This window comes from Carettochelys insculpta, chromosome 5, assembly GCF_033958435.1.
Source record: "Carettochelys insculpta isolate YL-2023 chromosome 5, ASM3395843v1, whole genome shotgun sequence".
Classification (NCBI taxonomy): Eukaryota; Metazoa; Chordata; order Testudines; family Carettochelyidae; genus Carettochelys; species Carettochelys insculpta.
Window position 1 is genome coordinate 47463889 of NC_134141.1, and position 16635 is coordinate 47480523.

Sequence of the window (16635 nt, forward strand, 5' to 3'; positions counted from 1 at the left end):
TTGATGGCCCATGGATTGGTGGCTGTGTGGGGTGGCCAGCTTCCACAGTGCTATTGCCACCCTCTTCTGTACTGGGAGTGCAGGCTGCATTCATGTGTCCCAGTGCTGGGGGCCTGGGGTGAGCCAGTGGCAAAGGTCCTCGAATGGCTGCCTGGTCGTTCGGAAGTTCCTCAGCCACTGCTCATTGTCCCAGTCCCCCAGCACTAACCGGTCCCACCATTCGGTGCTGGTGGCAAAGGCCCATTGGCAACGGATCACAGGGGGCCAGAGGTGAGGCAGCAGGGCCCAGCCCAGGGCCTGTGAGATGGGGCCCATGTGCCCGGCCTGGACCTGCTGCTTGAACATGACAATGAGCAGCATGGCCACCTCGTTGGCCACAGCGATCAGGAGATCCTCCTGGGGGAACAGGTTGGCTAGGCATGTTCTCCAGGTCTGCTCCTGAGCACACAGTCTGCCCTGCTGTGTGCAGCCTGGCAGCTCTGAGCAGGTGCAGGGTAGGGAGTGTTGGGAGGGGTCTTTTATGGGAGTATCTGGCTGCAAGCCCGGAAGGGCTTGTTGATCATGTGACTCCTGCTTGCATCATATCCTGGCCTCTTACTTCGAAGTAGGGGCTGTTGCTGTGTAGACGATTCCCTTCGAAGTATCGGGACACTCCTTCGAAGTAAGGGAGTGTGCTTTTTGTGTGTAGATGCTCAACTTTGAAGTTGTTTTGTAGTGTAGACACAGCCATGGAGAGTACAGATACAGTCTTTGTAAAGATATTCTAGTGCAGTCAGAAAACAACTGCTAAATGAGTCATTTAGAAGTATAGTTAGGGCATCATAAAACTTTACTAAGGGGCCTGTTCTCAAATGTAATGCTCTCCCCTTCTGGGAAATTAATGGATGTATTGCATTGTTTCAATGTTGGTACCTAGAGGCTTTTTGTTGCCCTTCCCTATTGCCAAGACATAACAGAATTATTTCCCCAAATTCCCACAGTGCAATTCCAGGATTCATAGTTCAGTCAAAAAGGGGCAAAGAAACCTTGTTCATATATAGAAAAAAATCCAAATTTATACAGCAAACAAAAAGCTCTTAGACATTGGCAAATTAAAATTTTTGCCATTGTCATGTCTCTATTATGTTCAGGTCTGTTCAACTTTTATACCTGCTTGCAACATCTGTTAATAGTAGTGATTGTAGAGGGTTGGTGTTGGCAGCACGTGAATAGGAGCTTAAGTCCTCACACAAGCTTTACAGCAGGTACTATTTTTTTTTATGGTTTGCCATGTTGGTTAACAGTGCAGTAGGTCCCTTGTGTGACTGTGTAAGACAAAGAATTATGTTACAAACTAGAGCATTAATATGATCTGTGGCAGTTTAGACAAAAATAAAAGAACCCTTGCCGTCTGATTAGTTTCTCCTTCACTATTTTTAGTTCCATGCCCAATGCTCATCTCAGGGGGTTGTTAAGACTTTTATCGCCACAGTATGCTGGGGGCTGTATTCCTTGGTGTTTTTCTCTTCTATTGTTTTGCTTTTCTGTACCTGAATTATCCAGCAGATAATCCAGTGATTGGCAATTTCAAAGGCATTGTTCCTGATTTTCTGCTCTCTCTCTCCCTAGTGGTGTTGCCTTGATCAAGCTTCTGAAGTTCACAAAGCTGTGCAGTCACTTGAGGCTTACCTTGCACCCAAATAATTTATGTGAGACTGGTCTTCACATCTTCCAGTTACACTTGGGTTGCATTTTTAAAAATGACATAACTCTTCCATCTTCCTCTCCCATCCCATGTACCAGATTATACTCTTGCGTATACTGATCATTGGAAAAAAGATTTACCTCAGATGGGAGATAACTGGAAAAAAAAATCCATTTGCCCAATGGATTACCTGTTAGAATTTCATGATAAACTAACTTTTTTGTTGTAGGAGCAAAATGTGAGAATTTATTGATTAAGCCCATAGGGTCATATGACTGCAGTTTTTCAGGATGTGTGAATATCAATGTGGTACCACAAGGATTGATATAACAATTGATTAGTTAGCTCATATGAATAAATGTGTACATTAAAACTTTATAAAAGTACAGCCTCAAAGGGCTTAGTCTCCTAAACTGTTTTGTAGCCTGCCTTGCAACTGGAATCAGGAATGCTGCACGTGCACTGTGCAGAAATGTTCACTGAGTAATTCAAGTGTTATTCAGCTCCCATTGATATGGCAATAATGAATATTAAAATAATATGAGGTATCTCTGGCCTAAAGACTCTGTTCAAAAATATAGAGGAATATCACCAATGGTATAACAATTTAACTGTGTGTGTACGTGTGTATGTACAGATATAAATTAAATGCAAATCTGGAGGATTTCACCGAAGTACAAAAATATTGTTACACTGTATTTCATAGCAAATTCAGCACCTGCATTTAATTTTGAAATGTTCCCCTTTTTGTCTAATTTTACTTTGAAAACAATAAGTTAGTATCATGTAGTTTTAAAATCAATATCCCTCTCATAGGCCTACATGTAAAAACTAATCTCTCATCAATAAGATGTCAAACTTGCCATTGAATTTTACTAGCACTTGGCTTCAAGAGCAGGGAAAATGGATGTGATGGTGTCAGACTAGTTCCTAAATGTTATCAACATAGGAGTAAACAGCTTGTTTGAATTGGCAAAATAAACACTGATATTTTATGGGGATACATCTCGTATATAAAATAGATATATAGTAGCCAGCTAGGACAGCCTTATCACGAGGAAGCTACGCAAGACTCAAACTGCAAACTTTCTATTATTTTAGCACCAGATGCATTGACAGATGATCCTTTCCATTATGTGTCTGGATTCACTCTGGCAATTTTATTCCCTTGTAAATACAAATGCTGTCAATAATCTAGTACTTTCAACAGTAAAAACACAAATGTTTCTTTGAGTTGTAATTTTAAACGCTATTGTTTTTTTCCCCTTAAGTTAAAAAGAAAATTAAGAGAATCAGAGTTTGGTAAAGCTGGCTCCACTGACTGAAAGTGAATTTTAAAAGATCTGAAAATTGTAAAACTACCAAGAGTTATGACCCACGTATTTAAAATGTGAGGTACATTTTTGTCACATGATTAACCTTACATTTGCTCTGTGGATAAACTAATATGAAAGTATTCTAGTTAATCCCAGAATTTGCTTCACTGTACTCCTTGTTGAGATAATGGAGCCTTGTAGTTATTCACTGAGCCACACAAAATATGTGCAAATGGGTCACACACTCACTACTGATCTAAGAGTATTGGCTTGCTTAAAATTGTCTTTTCTCTCTCCTCCATTCTAGGAAGGATTTTTGCGTGCATAAAGATGAACCATGTGATACTGTTGGTAAGTAAATAATGTAAATATGAAAATGAAATGTGTGTGTGTGTGTGTGTGTATATATATATATATATATATATATATAAAAAATAAAGTCAGTGCTACGTAAATATGCAATGCTGAGTGAAGACATCGGCATCAGTGGATGAATATTTATTTCTAGTTAATGCAAAACTCTCTAAAATTGCTATGACCAGCAGTTTGAATGTGTGTCTGTTATTAACAAAACAATGTAACAAAGTGAAAATATTTTGATTTTCTAATCTTTTCAGTCTGACAGATTTTTGCAAACCAATTTTTCTTACTGCCTTGACACTTTAACACTTTCAGTATTTCAAGTGAATTTGAATCAAGAATGTTAAACTAAAAGGGATGTTCATAGTTTATTTAAAATATAACAAATTTATTTTGTTTCAGAATCTTTTCTTTTAAAAGATTGTACCATAGATACAATGTATGTTAACAGTGTAGCCTTTTAGAAGCACACAATATGTCAATTAACATGTAAAACAGTCAAAAATGGGCTCTTTTGCACTATATGTACCTTAATATGTTGCTGTCATATTCCCTTTACTTACAATGGGACATGCATTTAAAACTGACTAATTTAGGTGTCATTTTAATGGCATCTATTGTAGACAGTATCCTCAGATGAAAAATCACAATGTTAAAGACTTAGTCAAACTCAGACGACCATATATTCCTGTCCAAGTGGTCCTTTTCAGTGTCCTGACCAAGGTCAGATTGTAGCAAGTAGAATTTGAACACCAGCGGACAACTGTTTTAGCTTTTGAAGGAAAAGGAGAGCTTGTCCTAATCACTAAGCACTTGTACTACATATTCAGTTTGAAGCGTGTACCATGCAAGAGTACTATTTTTCTATCTGCAGTAGCTAATGGCACTGCCAATGCTAGCAGGACAGCCCTTCATTACCAGGTCTCGTGGAAGAACTGATATGTGCCATGTTGGACATCAAGATTACATGAGATGTTTGAGTCATTTAAGTGGGCTTTAAGAGTAAATCTTCATTTTGATCAGTAGAGTGGTGTTATCTTTGTTTGCCAGGTCAGGATTTGTCTTCTAGCATCCAGCATGACCATTCAAGTGTAATCACAACTATTCAGTATGTAGGTCATTAATAAATTTAGGACATCCAGATGGCAGGTTTAACCACTGTGAATTCACAGAAAAGTTTTGTGGGGTGTAACTTTGCCTCTAAGGTACATGATTAAGGAATAATAGGATTTTTTTGCCTGATTCACAGATGTTTAAAGATGTTCCTTTTGTCTTAGCTCGTTTGTCACTGACTCTAGTGTTTTGCTGATGCTTTGTCCCAGTGATGTGTGTCTGTGTGGTAGAATTGGATGGGGCATTTCAGTGCTGTATAGTCCATTTCAGTGGTCACAGACAGGTTGGGGTCACTATTCTTCCACCTGTTGGCCTCTTAGTTGGGTGAGTTTTTTGTATGTTTTTGGAAGTTGATTTACAGTGGCAGTTTCTTCTTGACTTCTGATGAGGTTGGGCGTGGGTGGATCGTTATGGTCACCTGGAGGAGAAATTCTTACATTTCTTATATCTTCATCCAGGCTCAGGATCTGGGTCCTGGGTACAGGTGATCAGGCAGGTCTGGAAACTACCGATGGCAAATCTTGGGTGGAGAGTTGAAATGAGAAGCTTAATGTTGTTGGGTCTGAGACAGTTTTCATGGCTATTGAAATCTCTCAGGATGATGAGCCTGCATTTCTGTCATCTTATTTGTGAAGCTTTTTGTATCTGCGCATTTATAGAGTAATAAGATATTTAGAATAGTCTTTTGCCTTGATTTCACACATTAAAAAGGTGCACTCAAATATTTTTACCAATTAAGCTTTATCTTCATTTGAGTTCTGGAGAGAAACTAATGTCTATTTTATATCCAGTTTTGTGGCCTCTGGGCCCAAGCCTCTGGTCATGCCGTAGGTCAGCAGACGAAATGAGCAAGTTTTGCACCTTCAGGTCAATAAACCAAATTTCTGTGATGCAGGCCAAGTGAGACAATTCATAAGTGATGAATCCAAGCAAAGTTAAAAATTTGTCGTCTACTGATATAGAGTTAATTAAAGTTTCCTTTGATTTGGTGCTGTAGAAGGTGGCTGACTATATGGCTATGAATACACTGCAGCAATCCTTCAAAAGAAGTTCTTCCAGAAGATCTTTTCTAAAAAAAACAAAAAAACTTCTTTTGAAAGAGAGCATCCACACACACACACATATACAAAAAAAGCTGACTGGAGAAATCGATCTGCTATTTCGATAGAGAGAGTCCACAAAGCCCAACTCTTTCGAAAGAACAGCCCAGGGATCAAACAGTCTGGTGCCATGAGAACTGCGCTTTTGAAAAAAGGGGACCATGGGGCATCAACAAGTTTTCTTCCAAAAGAATCTTTCAGAAAAAGGTGCTCTTCCTCATCTGGGTGAGGCAGAGGGCCATGAGAAAAAGTGCTGCGTTCTTCTGATTTAACATTGAAAGAGCACATTTGTATTTAGATGGTTGATTTTATTTTTCAAAACAGCCCTGGCTTTTTAGAGAAAACTCATTAATGTAGACATAACCTATTAGACTGACAAAGGTCAATGTTTCTTATATTTGTTTCTTCTTTTGTAACTCATATTATTAGGTGTGTAGTCTGTCCCATTGGCAGTATTGGTGAACTATCAGAGTGCCAGAAACCTTGAGTGGCAAGATCGATCAACTTTCCAGTGTTGTATTGTGTTAAGTTGTATTGTGTTGTGATGGTGATATAGTTTTGCTTCAGAATAGTTCAAAATGGAATTCTGGGAGACTGGTAATCTCATCGCTGTAGGGAATGGAAAAAAGAAGGAGACATTGAGCACCTTAAGCCCTTTGCCTAGTCATGACAGCGATACCATTGTGGGTGAGTGAGGAGGATAATAAGTGGAAGGAATGGTGCTCTGGAGAGTTTTTACTCTGGAGCTACATCTACACTACAGCGCTTTTTTGAAAGATGGTCTTCCAGAAGATCATCTTTCGAAAGAGTGTGTCTACACACAAAAGGCAGATTGAGCTTTTGATCCGCTCTTTTGAAAGGGAGTATTCACACACCCATGGCCACTCTTTCAAAAGAATGGAGCAAGAAATGCTGTGGACCAGGTTGCATGGCTGCTAAGCCCTTCAGGAGCCCGAAGCCAGATGCTCCCTTAAAGGGACCCTCCCAAACACCCCTGCCCTGCATGGAGCCAATGATGCATGGAAACCTGATGGACCCCCAGCAGCAGCTCCTTGTTGTTGAGCTGGCAATCCTCCACGCCATGGTTGGCCATCTTGCCACGGTGCTCACTGCTGCCCTCCAACTCCTCGTATTGGTGATCCTCCCACTGGGGCACTGGAGTGACTTGACCTGGGATCCTGCCAGCACCCACTCCGAGCTGCCAGGCACTGTGACTGGTGGGAGCGGCTAGTACTGGAGGACTGGGATGATGCTCGATGGCTACAGAATTGCTGAATGAGCAAGCAGACATTCCAATAGCTCTGTCACTGGCTTGCCCCCATCTTGAAGTACCAGGACACCCACATGAGGCCCACCCTACCCCTTGAAAAATGGATGGCAATTGCCATCTGGAAGCTGGCCACCCTGGACATCTATGGGTCAGTAGGGTACCAGCTTGGCATGACCGTCGGGGCTGTCATAATGAAGGTACGGCATGCTCAGGTCACGTGATCACATGCCTGACACCGGGAGGGGTGAGGCGGATCCTGGGCAAGGGGGACCCTTGATGCCTGTGGGTATGGATGTCGGGGGCAGGGGAGGGAGGCCAGGAGGAAAAGGTGCAAGGGGAAAAGGGGCCAGGAGGAGGCAGGTGGGAAGGGACGGGTGGGATGTGCAAGACACTGCACACGCTCTCTCCCATGTAGGTCGTGCACACCATCAATGTGATGCTGCTTCACAGGGTTATAAGTGTGGGGGATGTGGAGACAGTCATTGTGGGATTCACTGCGCTCAGTTTCCCAAACTGTTTTGGTGCCTTATACCTCATCCGCACTCCAGGACACAGTGCCGGAACACACATCAATAGAAAAGGCTACAACTCATTAGTGCTCCAGATGCCAGTGCGCAGCAAGGGCCGATTTACAATTGTTTATGTGTGCCTGGGCCGAATGGACACACACTACCCCTGTGTTCCGTAATTGTAGGCTCTGCTGCTGCATGGAGGCTGGGGCATATGTCTACTATTGGGAGAGCAGCGTCAGGAATGTTACCCTGCCCCTGTGCGTGGTGATACGTGCTGCCTTCCCCCTGCTGCCCTGGCTCATGCATTCCTACAACCGACCACCGGAGGAGGCATTTAACACTTGCCTCAACCAGTCCCAAAATGTGATGGAGCAGGCCTTTGGGCGTCTGAAGGGCCAGTGGTGATGCCTTTTAACATGCCTGGAGGTTGGGTTACAGAATGTCCACAAGATAGTGGGTGTCTGTTACATCCCCCACAATTTCCGCCGTGGTGGGTGACAGAGTATGGCCTCAGCCACAAACAGCTGGTCCCTGACCCAAGCCTCCAGGCATAATGGGAGAAGGTCTGCATTTGGGAGGCCCTTCGGGAGAGATTTGCACATGAGCAGCAGTGACTACCACCCACAGTCACCACATGCAGCCTCTCCACATGTACACCCCTCACTATCCCCCTACCACGACCCCACCATACACATACATCCACCCCACACCATCACCCCACCAACAGCATGGGACACAGGGATGTTGCAAAAATAAAGGTTTATAGATTAATGAAAACTGTCTTACTTACAACTATAAAAATGTAACTGTAGTGGAGAGTGGTGGCAAACTATGTACAAGGGTGCCTTGGCATGGGGGGTCATGAAAATTGGGGTTAGAACTCAGCCAAGATGGGAGGGGGGGGAACTGAACTTGGAAGGGGGTTTTAACTGTTACTGGGGAAGGGTAGACCTCAACCAGGACCAGGGGGGAGGTTGGGACCTTAACTGGGAGGAGAGAGGGGGAAACTATTATGGGAGGGGGAAGTGGGGACCTCAACCAGGAGGAAGGTTGGTGGGCACTACTTTGGTATCAGAGTGGATGCCATGAGCCCTGCTGGCCCCGGGCTCCTCTCCCACCTCTGGTCCGGCATCTCTGGTGGGGCTGTGAAGGGGTGGGCAGCACTGTGAAGTAGGGCCATGGGGAGTGTCTGGTGGGAGCAGGCTCAATGGGGGATTGCAAGGGGGGGGCAAGGAGAGGGCATGCTCAGCAGGGTGTGTGGTGGGGGGATCATGGGTGGGAGTGGGTGCAGCGGGGGTGGTGACCAGACATGTCAGGAGCCCTGAGTGCTCCCTCAGGACCACTGTGACATCCCTCAAGTTGCCCATCAGGTCAGCCCGTGGGGGGTTCTGCCACACCTAGTGGCCATAGTCGATTTGGAGACACCACTCTGCAACCTCCACTGGGTGACAGGTCCCTTCGTTAGCATCAGCCCGCCATCACGCCCTCCTCCTCCGAGCCCCTCATGCTACTGCTGGGGATGGAAAACGTTCCCTCTCCTCCTTCTGGCTCTCTGGCAGCATGGAGGGGTCAGGGTTCTCCCCTCCCTCCTGCGGCCTGGCTGCAAGAATGGATAGGAAAACAAAGTCAGTCTTTCGTTACAGCATGATGGCCGTACCCTCCTCCTGCACTGCAGGCAGCAGACCTGCTCGAGTGGCAGGTGGCCTTGGTGTATTGTGTGTGCTGCAGGCATCTCCAGTCAACTGAGCTGTTTTCAGTTTGCGGTCCAGCCTCACCCACACATCCCTGCACGTGTGGCTTGTGGCGCTGTCCCCGGGGGCTGTGGCTGGATGTTGCCGGCAGGCATTGCAGTGTAATGGGAACCATGGCAACCTCTGCTGTGTCTGGTCCGGGTACGCTGGGCATGTGGGAGGCCCGCTGGTGGCTGTGGTGCCCCTGCCCTGCAAGCTGGGGTGTGTACCCTGCCGTGTACTTACCAGAGGGTCCATCCACAATGTCTGCCAATGCCGAGCTGGCCGTCACCCAGCTTGATGACTGGGACAGGAGATCGATTACAAGTTGCCCCATATCACTGGAGACCTCGGTGTCTGGTTCTGTTTGTTTCCATGGGGTGGTTTGCCGGTCCAGGCCCCTCCTCAGCCATGGGGTGCGGCTCCTCTGCTGTAGTGCCCAGGAGGGATGGTGAAGCTGTCCCTCGGCCCCAGGAGGCAGTGGAGATCCTTGTAGTAGAGGCAGGTCACAAGATCTGCCCCTGAGCAGGCAGTGGAGTCCCTGGCCCGGGTGTAACCCTGCTGCAGCTCCTTCACCTTACTGCAGACTTGATTGGGGGCATGGGCAGGATGTCCTAAGGTGACTGGGCCTTTTGACAGGTGGGTGAAGGCAGCTGCATTTCGCCTCTTTCACCCCATCTGCTTTAGCACTTCCTCTTCCTTCCAGAGCCCGAGCAGGTCCCTCAGCTTGGGCTCAGTCCAGGAAGGTGCCCTTTCTTTCTGGGGACTGGCCAGGGTCCTGCAAGCCCTGTGATGGCTTGGAAGGGGAAACCTGGGGCTGCTGCAGAGGCTGGCTGTTGGCGATGGTTTCAGGTCACTCCTTGGGGGGTGGCCAAGGGGCATGCTGCAGGATCCTGTGCTTTGGCTGCTGCAAGCAAGCTCTCAGCTTCCTGCAGAGGGCTTTTTGGGACAATGAGGCTTTAAGCACAGCTGGACACGCACACCATAGAGCCCCGCTGCCGATGGGCAGGGTGTCTCTGCAATCCTCCATGGCCAGTGCCATGGAGGACTCCTTTTTCAAAAGAGCAGACTGTGGAGCACCTATATACATTCTCTTCTGAAAGAGTATTTGAAAGGAGGTGCTCTTCCTAATATGAGATCAGAGGAGCTCTTTTGAAAGCTGCACTGCATTCCTCCAGTTTTCTTTTGAAAGAGCACATTTTGTGTGTAGATGCTCTGCATGCTCTTTTGAGAGAGGGCCAGATTTTTCAAATTTATTTGCTAGTATGGATTTAGCTTGGGATTCTAGCTCCTGGGCAGTGGCTCCTTTGATTTTCTTCTTGAGATGGGACTACATGGAGCACCATAGCTTCCCTTTCAGAGTTTGAAAATCATTAGGGAGTTCAGGTCACAATTTACTGAATATGCCATTTCTGGGGTGGCTGCACTCCTACCTGGAGGAAAGGAGGAAGTATGGAAAGCATGGTGAAGGAGGGAGAGGCAGTAGTTCCTGTAGTTCCAACTGTTGTCATGTGCCAAGTGAATTCTTAGTTCCCCAAAGAAGTGGCTCAGGATGTGACACTTCCCTGTGATCTGAAAGACCATTCTTCCATAAGTTAAACCTATTGTTTTCCCCAAGCCTGGTATAGAGTACTTTGGGACAGAGCACCTAGTGAGAAGAACAAATTTCTTTGTTGCTAAAGTCGGTCATAATCCATTAGTGAGTCTTTGTAATGGTGCCAAAGACTAATTATAATGTGCCCTTTTCTTAGAGACTGGGCCTATTGCCCCTACAGTGTACTAAATCTCTGCCTCACTAGGAGCAAAATCATTTCAGCAATGTTCTGAGGATTAAGTAGCTAAATGTAAATCTTGGGGCTGGACGGCACCCCTTCAGTGGATGAATTGTCTTAATTTGGCATCTTTAATTTTCCTTTTGGGTGGGTCTGTAAACCACCCAACTGATTTTAGGTTCAGATTAGACAGTGAACAAAACTTCAATAGGAGGCAAGCAAGAGACATTTGACCTTATAATAAATCTTCACACAACATGTTTGAGGCAGAAAGAGATGGTTTATTCCAGGAATGCTTGACGTGCTATAAATTACAGTATTTGCCAAAGGAAATCATTGAAAATTGCTAATGTAATGTCAACTGAACGATTTCCAACTGTCCAAAGACTACAAAAAATACGGACACTGAAAAATACTTTTTTTTTGTATCTTGTGTGGCAATAAGACTGGTGAGACAGCTCACTGTGAAACTTTAAAGTAACCATTTGTGTTGTTCACCCTGCACGATTTCCACAGGTAGGGTTTTCCAGTATGATACCCCAAAACAAAATGGAATGCACGAGAAAGGAATCTTGGAGAAGGATTGGTAAAGGATGGGTGATGTTAGCTGATGGGTATTGTCATGTCAGGCTAGACTCTAATTCTTCCGAGGGTACTAGAGAGATAACTGTTGGATGTAGGGTTTATTCCTTAAATATCATAACTGCTGTTTTTCAGGTTTGACGTGCTAGTATTATGTTGTACAATCCAAGTTTGTATGGCAAGAAAACAAAGTTCTAAGAAGCTCTTACCTTGTTTTGCACAAGGTTTTATGCTGAGTGCTACTTCTTCCAGTATGTATTCATTGTATATTAAAAATAGGATTTTTTTGTAGATACTTGTGTGCTAACTTTACAATCTAAGGTGAGTACCAGCCAAAAGCTTTGTTTGCTAATGCACTTTGCCCAAAAAAGGACTTATGCAAAATTAATGGTCAGCCCTTGAAAGATTTAATTATGCTTTGCATATAGGAACAAGTGATCAAAATATGGTGTAAGTATGCCTGGGGAGAAAATTCAGTTCTTTACATGCAGAGCCATCATTTTATGAAATTTGTGCATCTTAGAGGCTAAGATCTTAAGGGAAGGAAGGAAGTAACTGGTTGATTTCTGTTGGACAACTTGACAGTCAGTCAAAAAACACATTAAAGCTTTTCGCTCTATATTTTTGAAGAGTGAACTTTAGCATGTGGAAAGAGATTCTTTTAAAAAAAACTGTGAAGGCTACTAAATGTCCTGAAATATTTTGTGGTTTAGAAGTTAGATTATTTTTTAAATTTTTATGAAGGATTGTGCTAGAGCTATAAGAGGTTAGGAAACTTTGCTGTATTTAGTATATGCTTTAGGAAACGTTTTGATCAAATGTGCAAATCCAATTATTTCCTCTCTGTTACTATTCTGCTTGGTTGAGTTCACTTTCCTGTAAAATAATTGGGTTAGATCTGCAGATGGTGTAAAACAGAATTGATCTATGTACTTCAAGTGTGCTGATTTCAGTGTTGTCAGCTCTCATGGTTTTATCATGAGTCTTGCAATATTTGATGACTTTCCCCAAAGCCACAGGTGCTGGAAATAAAGAGATTGTATGAGAAGTTCACCTTCATTTTTTTTTTAATAAAAAAAAGAATGTTTAGCCTTTATGGTTGCAGAGGAAATCTCAGAAACATGATCCCAGTGAATATGTAAGGTTCAGAAACCAGAAGACAAATAGAAACCAAACTCACATTTATTATTTAGATCAAGGCCATGTCTACACTAGCCAAAAACTTCAAAATGGCCATGCAAATGGCCATTTCGAAGTTTACTAATGAAGCACTGAAATACATATTCAGCGCCTCATTAGCATGCGGGCAGCTGCGACACTTCGAAATTGACGCGGCTCGCCACTGCGCGGCTCGTTCAGACCGGGCTCCTTTTCGAAAGGACCCCGCCTACTTCGAAGTCCCCCTTATTCCTATCTGCTCATAGGAATAAGGGGACTTCGAAGTAGGCGGGGTCCTTTCGAAAAGGAGCCCCGTCTGGACGAGCCGCGTCAATTTCGAAGTGCCGCAGCTGCCCGCATGCTAATGAGGCGCTGAATATGTATTTCAGCGCTTCATTAGTAAACTTCGAAATGGCCATTTGCATGGCCATTTCGAAGTTTTTGGCTAGTGTAGACATAGCCCAAATCTCAGTGGTTTTAAGCTAATATAATTTTGGGGGCAAAAGTATGCCCATTGAAAAAACTACTTATGTACCATGCTGAAGGATGCTGTAGAAAACAGAAGACAAGCAGAGAGAGAACCCATTTTTTTTTCCTTGTTCCTGTTCTGCAGGAATGTCTATTTAATCACCACCTCTTCAGGAAACCCTAAAGTACCAGAACTCTGAGATCTAGAAAGCAAAGAAAAAGTCCATCTTAAAGAATCAGGAAAGCTTCATTTGCAATTTGGAGACTTCTTATTACTTTGTAAATTGACATGGGCTTGCGAGATCACAAGCAAATGCTATCACTTTTGTGAGATTATTTATATAGTGCTACCTAACTATGTTGACTTAGCGCTATTAAAATATCTTTATCCACTGCCAAGATAAGTTATTGCAGAAATGACTGATTTTTACTGTCAGTCTATCTCAGGCAAAAGCTCCCTATTAAATGACTCCATGGTATTAAAATGAATAAACTGGAGCCTAGTCAATGGATGTCAAGAAAAGTGTTGCTCTTTTTTTTCAGTTAAACAGTTTGCAAAAGTAACAAAAATCGTATTTTAATTAACTAAAACTGGAAATGCCAGCTTTTGTCTTTCACTTTGCAGCAATCAGTGTCACAAGGGCATATTTCTAGCTGCCATCAATCTTCTGGAAACAGTAACTGCATGTGCAAGATTTTATGTAGCACATGTGTTGTACACCTGTACATTTGAGGTAGCATCAGAGATGGTAAAACCTGGCAAATTAGGCATCACAGTGCATAGTACAATAACAAAAATTGAGGTGCAGAGCAAGTAATGTTTGAAAAGTTCAATCTTTAGTGAAGACTAAGAAAAAATACTGCCTCCAGGGAATGCAACTGGTAATTTCCATAAAATGGAAAATGGCATTCGTAAAACAACAACCTGCAAACAGTACATGCTCTCCTTCTGCACAATCACTCCCTGCAGTTCACCTACATCAGAAATTTCCTACAAATGTGCAGGGCTTACTTTTTGAGTGCAGTGTATTTTCCCTTAAAATTAGGAGCTAGGTTTGTTAATTCCTAAGGGCTATGTCTACATTAGAGTGGTCTGTCAACAGAAGTTACTGTCGGAAGAGATCTTCCGACAAAACTTCTGTCAATAGATAGCGTCCGCACAGCAAAGTGGATTGATCTCTTGACAGAATTGGCCCCGAAACACTGTCACACAGAGTCATATGGCTGGCAAGTGCTTCTGGGAGCCCCGTCCTGATGCGCCATTAAAGGACTGCCCCCGGCCCATGTTCCCTGTCCATGCTGAGGCTTGCCTACCTCATTGAGGGACATTATAACTATCACAGGGTTCAAATGCTTTCCGTGAGAGTTGGCACTTTCCAGATAGCTATGGTGCCAGAGCAGCCCCCAGGCTTGCACTGGACCCACTCACTAATGCTTGAGCTGTTCTCACCCTGATCATGGCCATCTTCCACCTCTTCTGTGGGGGGACACAGCTAACACCAATATCCAGGAGCAGGCCCTCAGTGCCCCAGGGTCCCACCTGTGCCTGCCCTCCCAGGTGATTAGGTGGGTCTAGACTGCCTGGTGGGAGTGCCTCATCATGGGGCACTGGGATGACCAGCAATAACTCCAGAATTTCAGAATGAGGAAGGACACTTTCCTGGAGCTCTGCATCTGGCTGGTCCCCGCCCTCCACAAACTGGACACCCAGATGTGGCCTGCCACCCCCCAGGAGAAGCTGTTTGCCATCGCCTTCTGGAAGTTCACCACCACGGACAGCTACTGCTGTCTGGAACCAGTTCAGTATGGGGTAGTCCACCATCAGGTGAGGCCTTCTTGGGCAGCACACCCCGAATGGAGGAAAGAAAGGAGAAGGGTTGGGGGGAGGTCCTGCCCATGGGGGACTCTCAGGCAGTGGGATTGGGGTACAAGGGGTGGGGATGGAAGAAAGGAATCCCCATCCTTAGGGGACTGTGCTGCCCCACCTTCACACAAACCTGCTGCTGGGTGGGGGAATGACATCCTGGGGGGTTGCCCAGAAAGCTCAGGGTGAAAGGGGATGGGAAGGGGATGGGGAGCCCACTGGGCTCAGGGCCTCCATCTTCCCTCTGTCCCTGATGCGTGTGTTTGGTCTCCTTCTCTTGCAGGTCATGATGGCCATCAACACTATGCTGCTTTGGAGGGTCATCTGCCTCACAGACTTGGATGCAGTAATGGTTGAATTTGCTGCCGTGGGGTTCCCCAACTTCTTTGGGTGATTGACGGAACCCACATCCCGAACCATGCCTCAGCCCACAGCACGGGCCAGTTCATCAACTGCAAGGGGTATTACTTCATAGTGCTGCAGGCCCTTTCTGACCACCGGGGATGATTGCTTGACGTGTACATTACAGGCTGGCCCGCTCCGATTCCAGGATGGGTCGGGCCAGGCACATGACGCATGGGTGTTCTGCATCTCCAGCTTGAGCCTGAGTATGGAGGCAGGCACTTACATCCCTCACTGGGAGCTGGTGGCCGGAGACATGCAAATGCCACTCTGCATCATGGGGGATGTGGCCTACCTCCTTATGCCCTGGGTCATGAGGCAATACACCAGCCACCTGGACCCAACCCAGGACCTTTTTAATGCTCATCTAAACCATGCATGGAACCAGGTCATCTGTGCCTTCGACTGTGTCAAAGCACCTTTTAGGTGCCTCAGACCTGGCTGGATATGGGGAAGCACAATGTCCCCCAAATAGTGGCCGCATGTTGTGCCTCGCACCACATTGTGGATGAAAAGGCAGAGGCTTTCCTCCAGAGGTGGGAGTGGATAGCAGCCATTGCTAGGAACAGCCGGGTGTAGCTCCTGTCTGCCAACCCACAGCAATGGGGTGCGGATCCAGGAGGGCGTATGGGAGTTCTTTGCCCAAGGACCCCAGTAACCCTACTCATGGCACGCCTGGCAGGGGTCTCCGGCCAGGAGCCCTACCCTAACCCTACCACAACCCTTCCCTTCTCCTACTGAGCCCTCCCCAAGCACTCTCCAAAAAGGAGGGACATGGGGGTGGTGATCAAACAACTTATTTACTGGAAGAAATATGAATATGTGCAAAATAAACCTGTGCAAAAAACTATTTACATTGTGCAAATGGGTTGGGGCTGGTAAAACGGGGAGATATGGAGATAGCGGGGCTGTGGTGGTGTCATTTTTGGCAGGGGCAGCCTGGGGGAGCAGGGAGGGCGGGCATGGCAGGGGGCTGGGGGAAGGGGTGCCAGCCATGGCCATTGCCCAGTGCATCAGCTGGAGCATGCCTGGGGGCTGTACAGTGCAGCAGGATTAGAGGGGCAGGAAAGGAGGAGTGTTGTCAGCAGGAGGAGTGGGGGACAGCGGGGGAATGGGGGCAGCAGCCGCAGGTGCCCGGGGCCAACAGGATCTGCCAGATGTTGGCAGCAGTGTCAAAGAGGGCCATGAGTTGATGCCAGGCCCGCATCTGCCAGTTCCATTCCCACTCCCACTACTTCAGCTCATCCTGCAGACACTGCTCCAGGTCAGTGAGCCTCCAAAGGGCTGCGGTGTGGGCACAGAGG

The 16635-nt window shown here is 45.7% G+C and overlaps 1 protein-coding gene across 1 annotated transcript in view; it reads left to right on the forward strand.

Annotated features, from left to right (window-relative positions):
• The window catches only part of ADAMTS19 (ADAM metallopeptidase with thrombospondin type 1 motif 19), a 284879-nt gene that overhangs the window by 95572 nt on the left and 172672 nt on the right, over window positions 1-16635 (forward strand). Inside the window, exon 7 of the mRNA XM_074994147.1 lies at window positions 3308-3351. Coding sequence (XP_074850248.1) covers window positions 3308-3351 — 44 coding nt within the window. The remainder of the gene's footprint in view (window positions 1-3307; window positions 3352-16635) is intronic.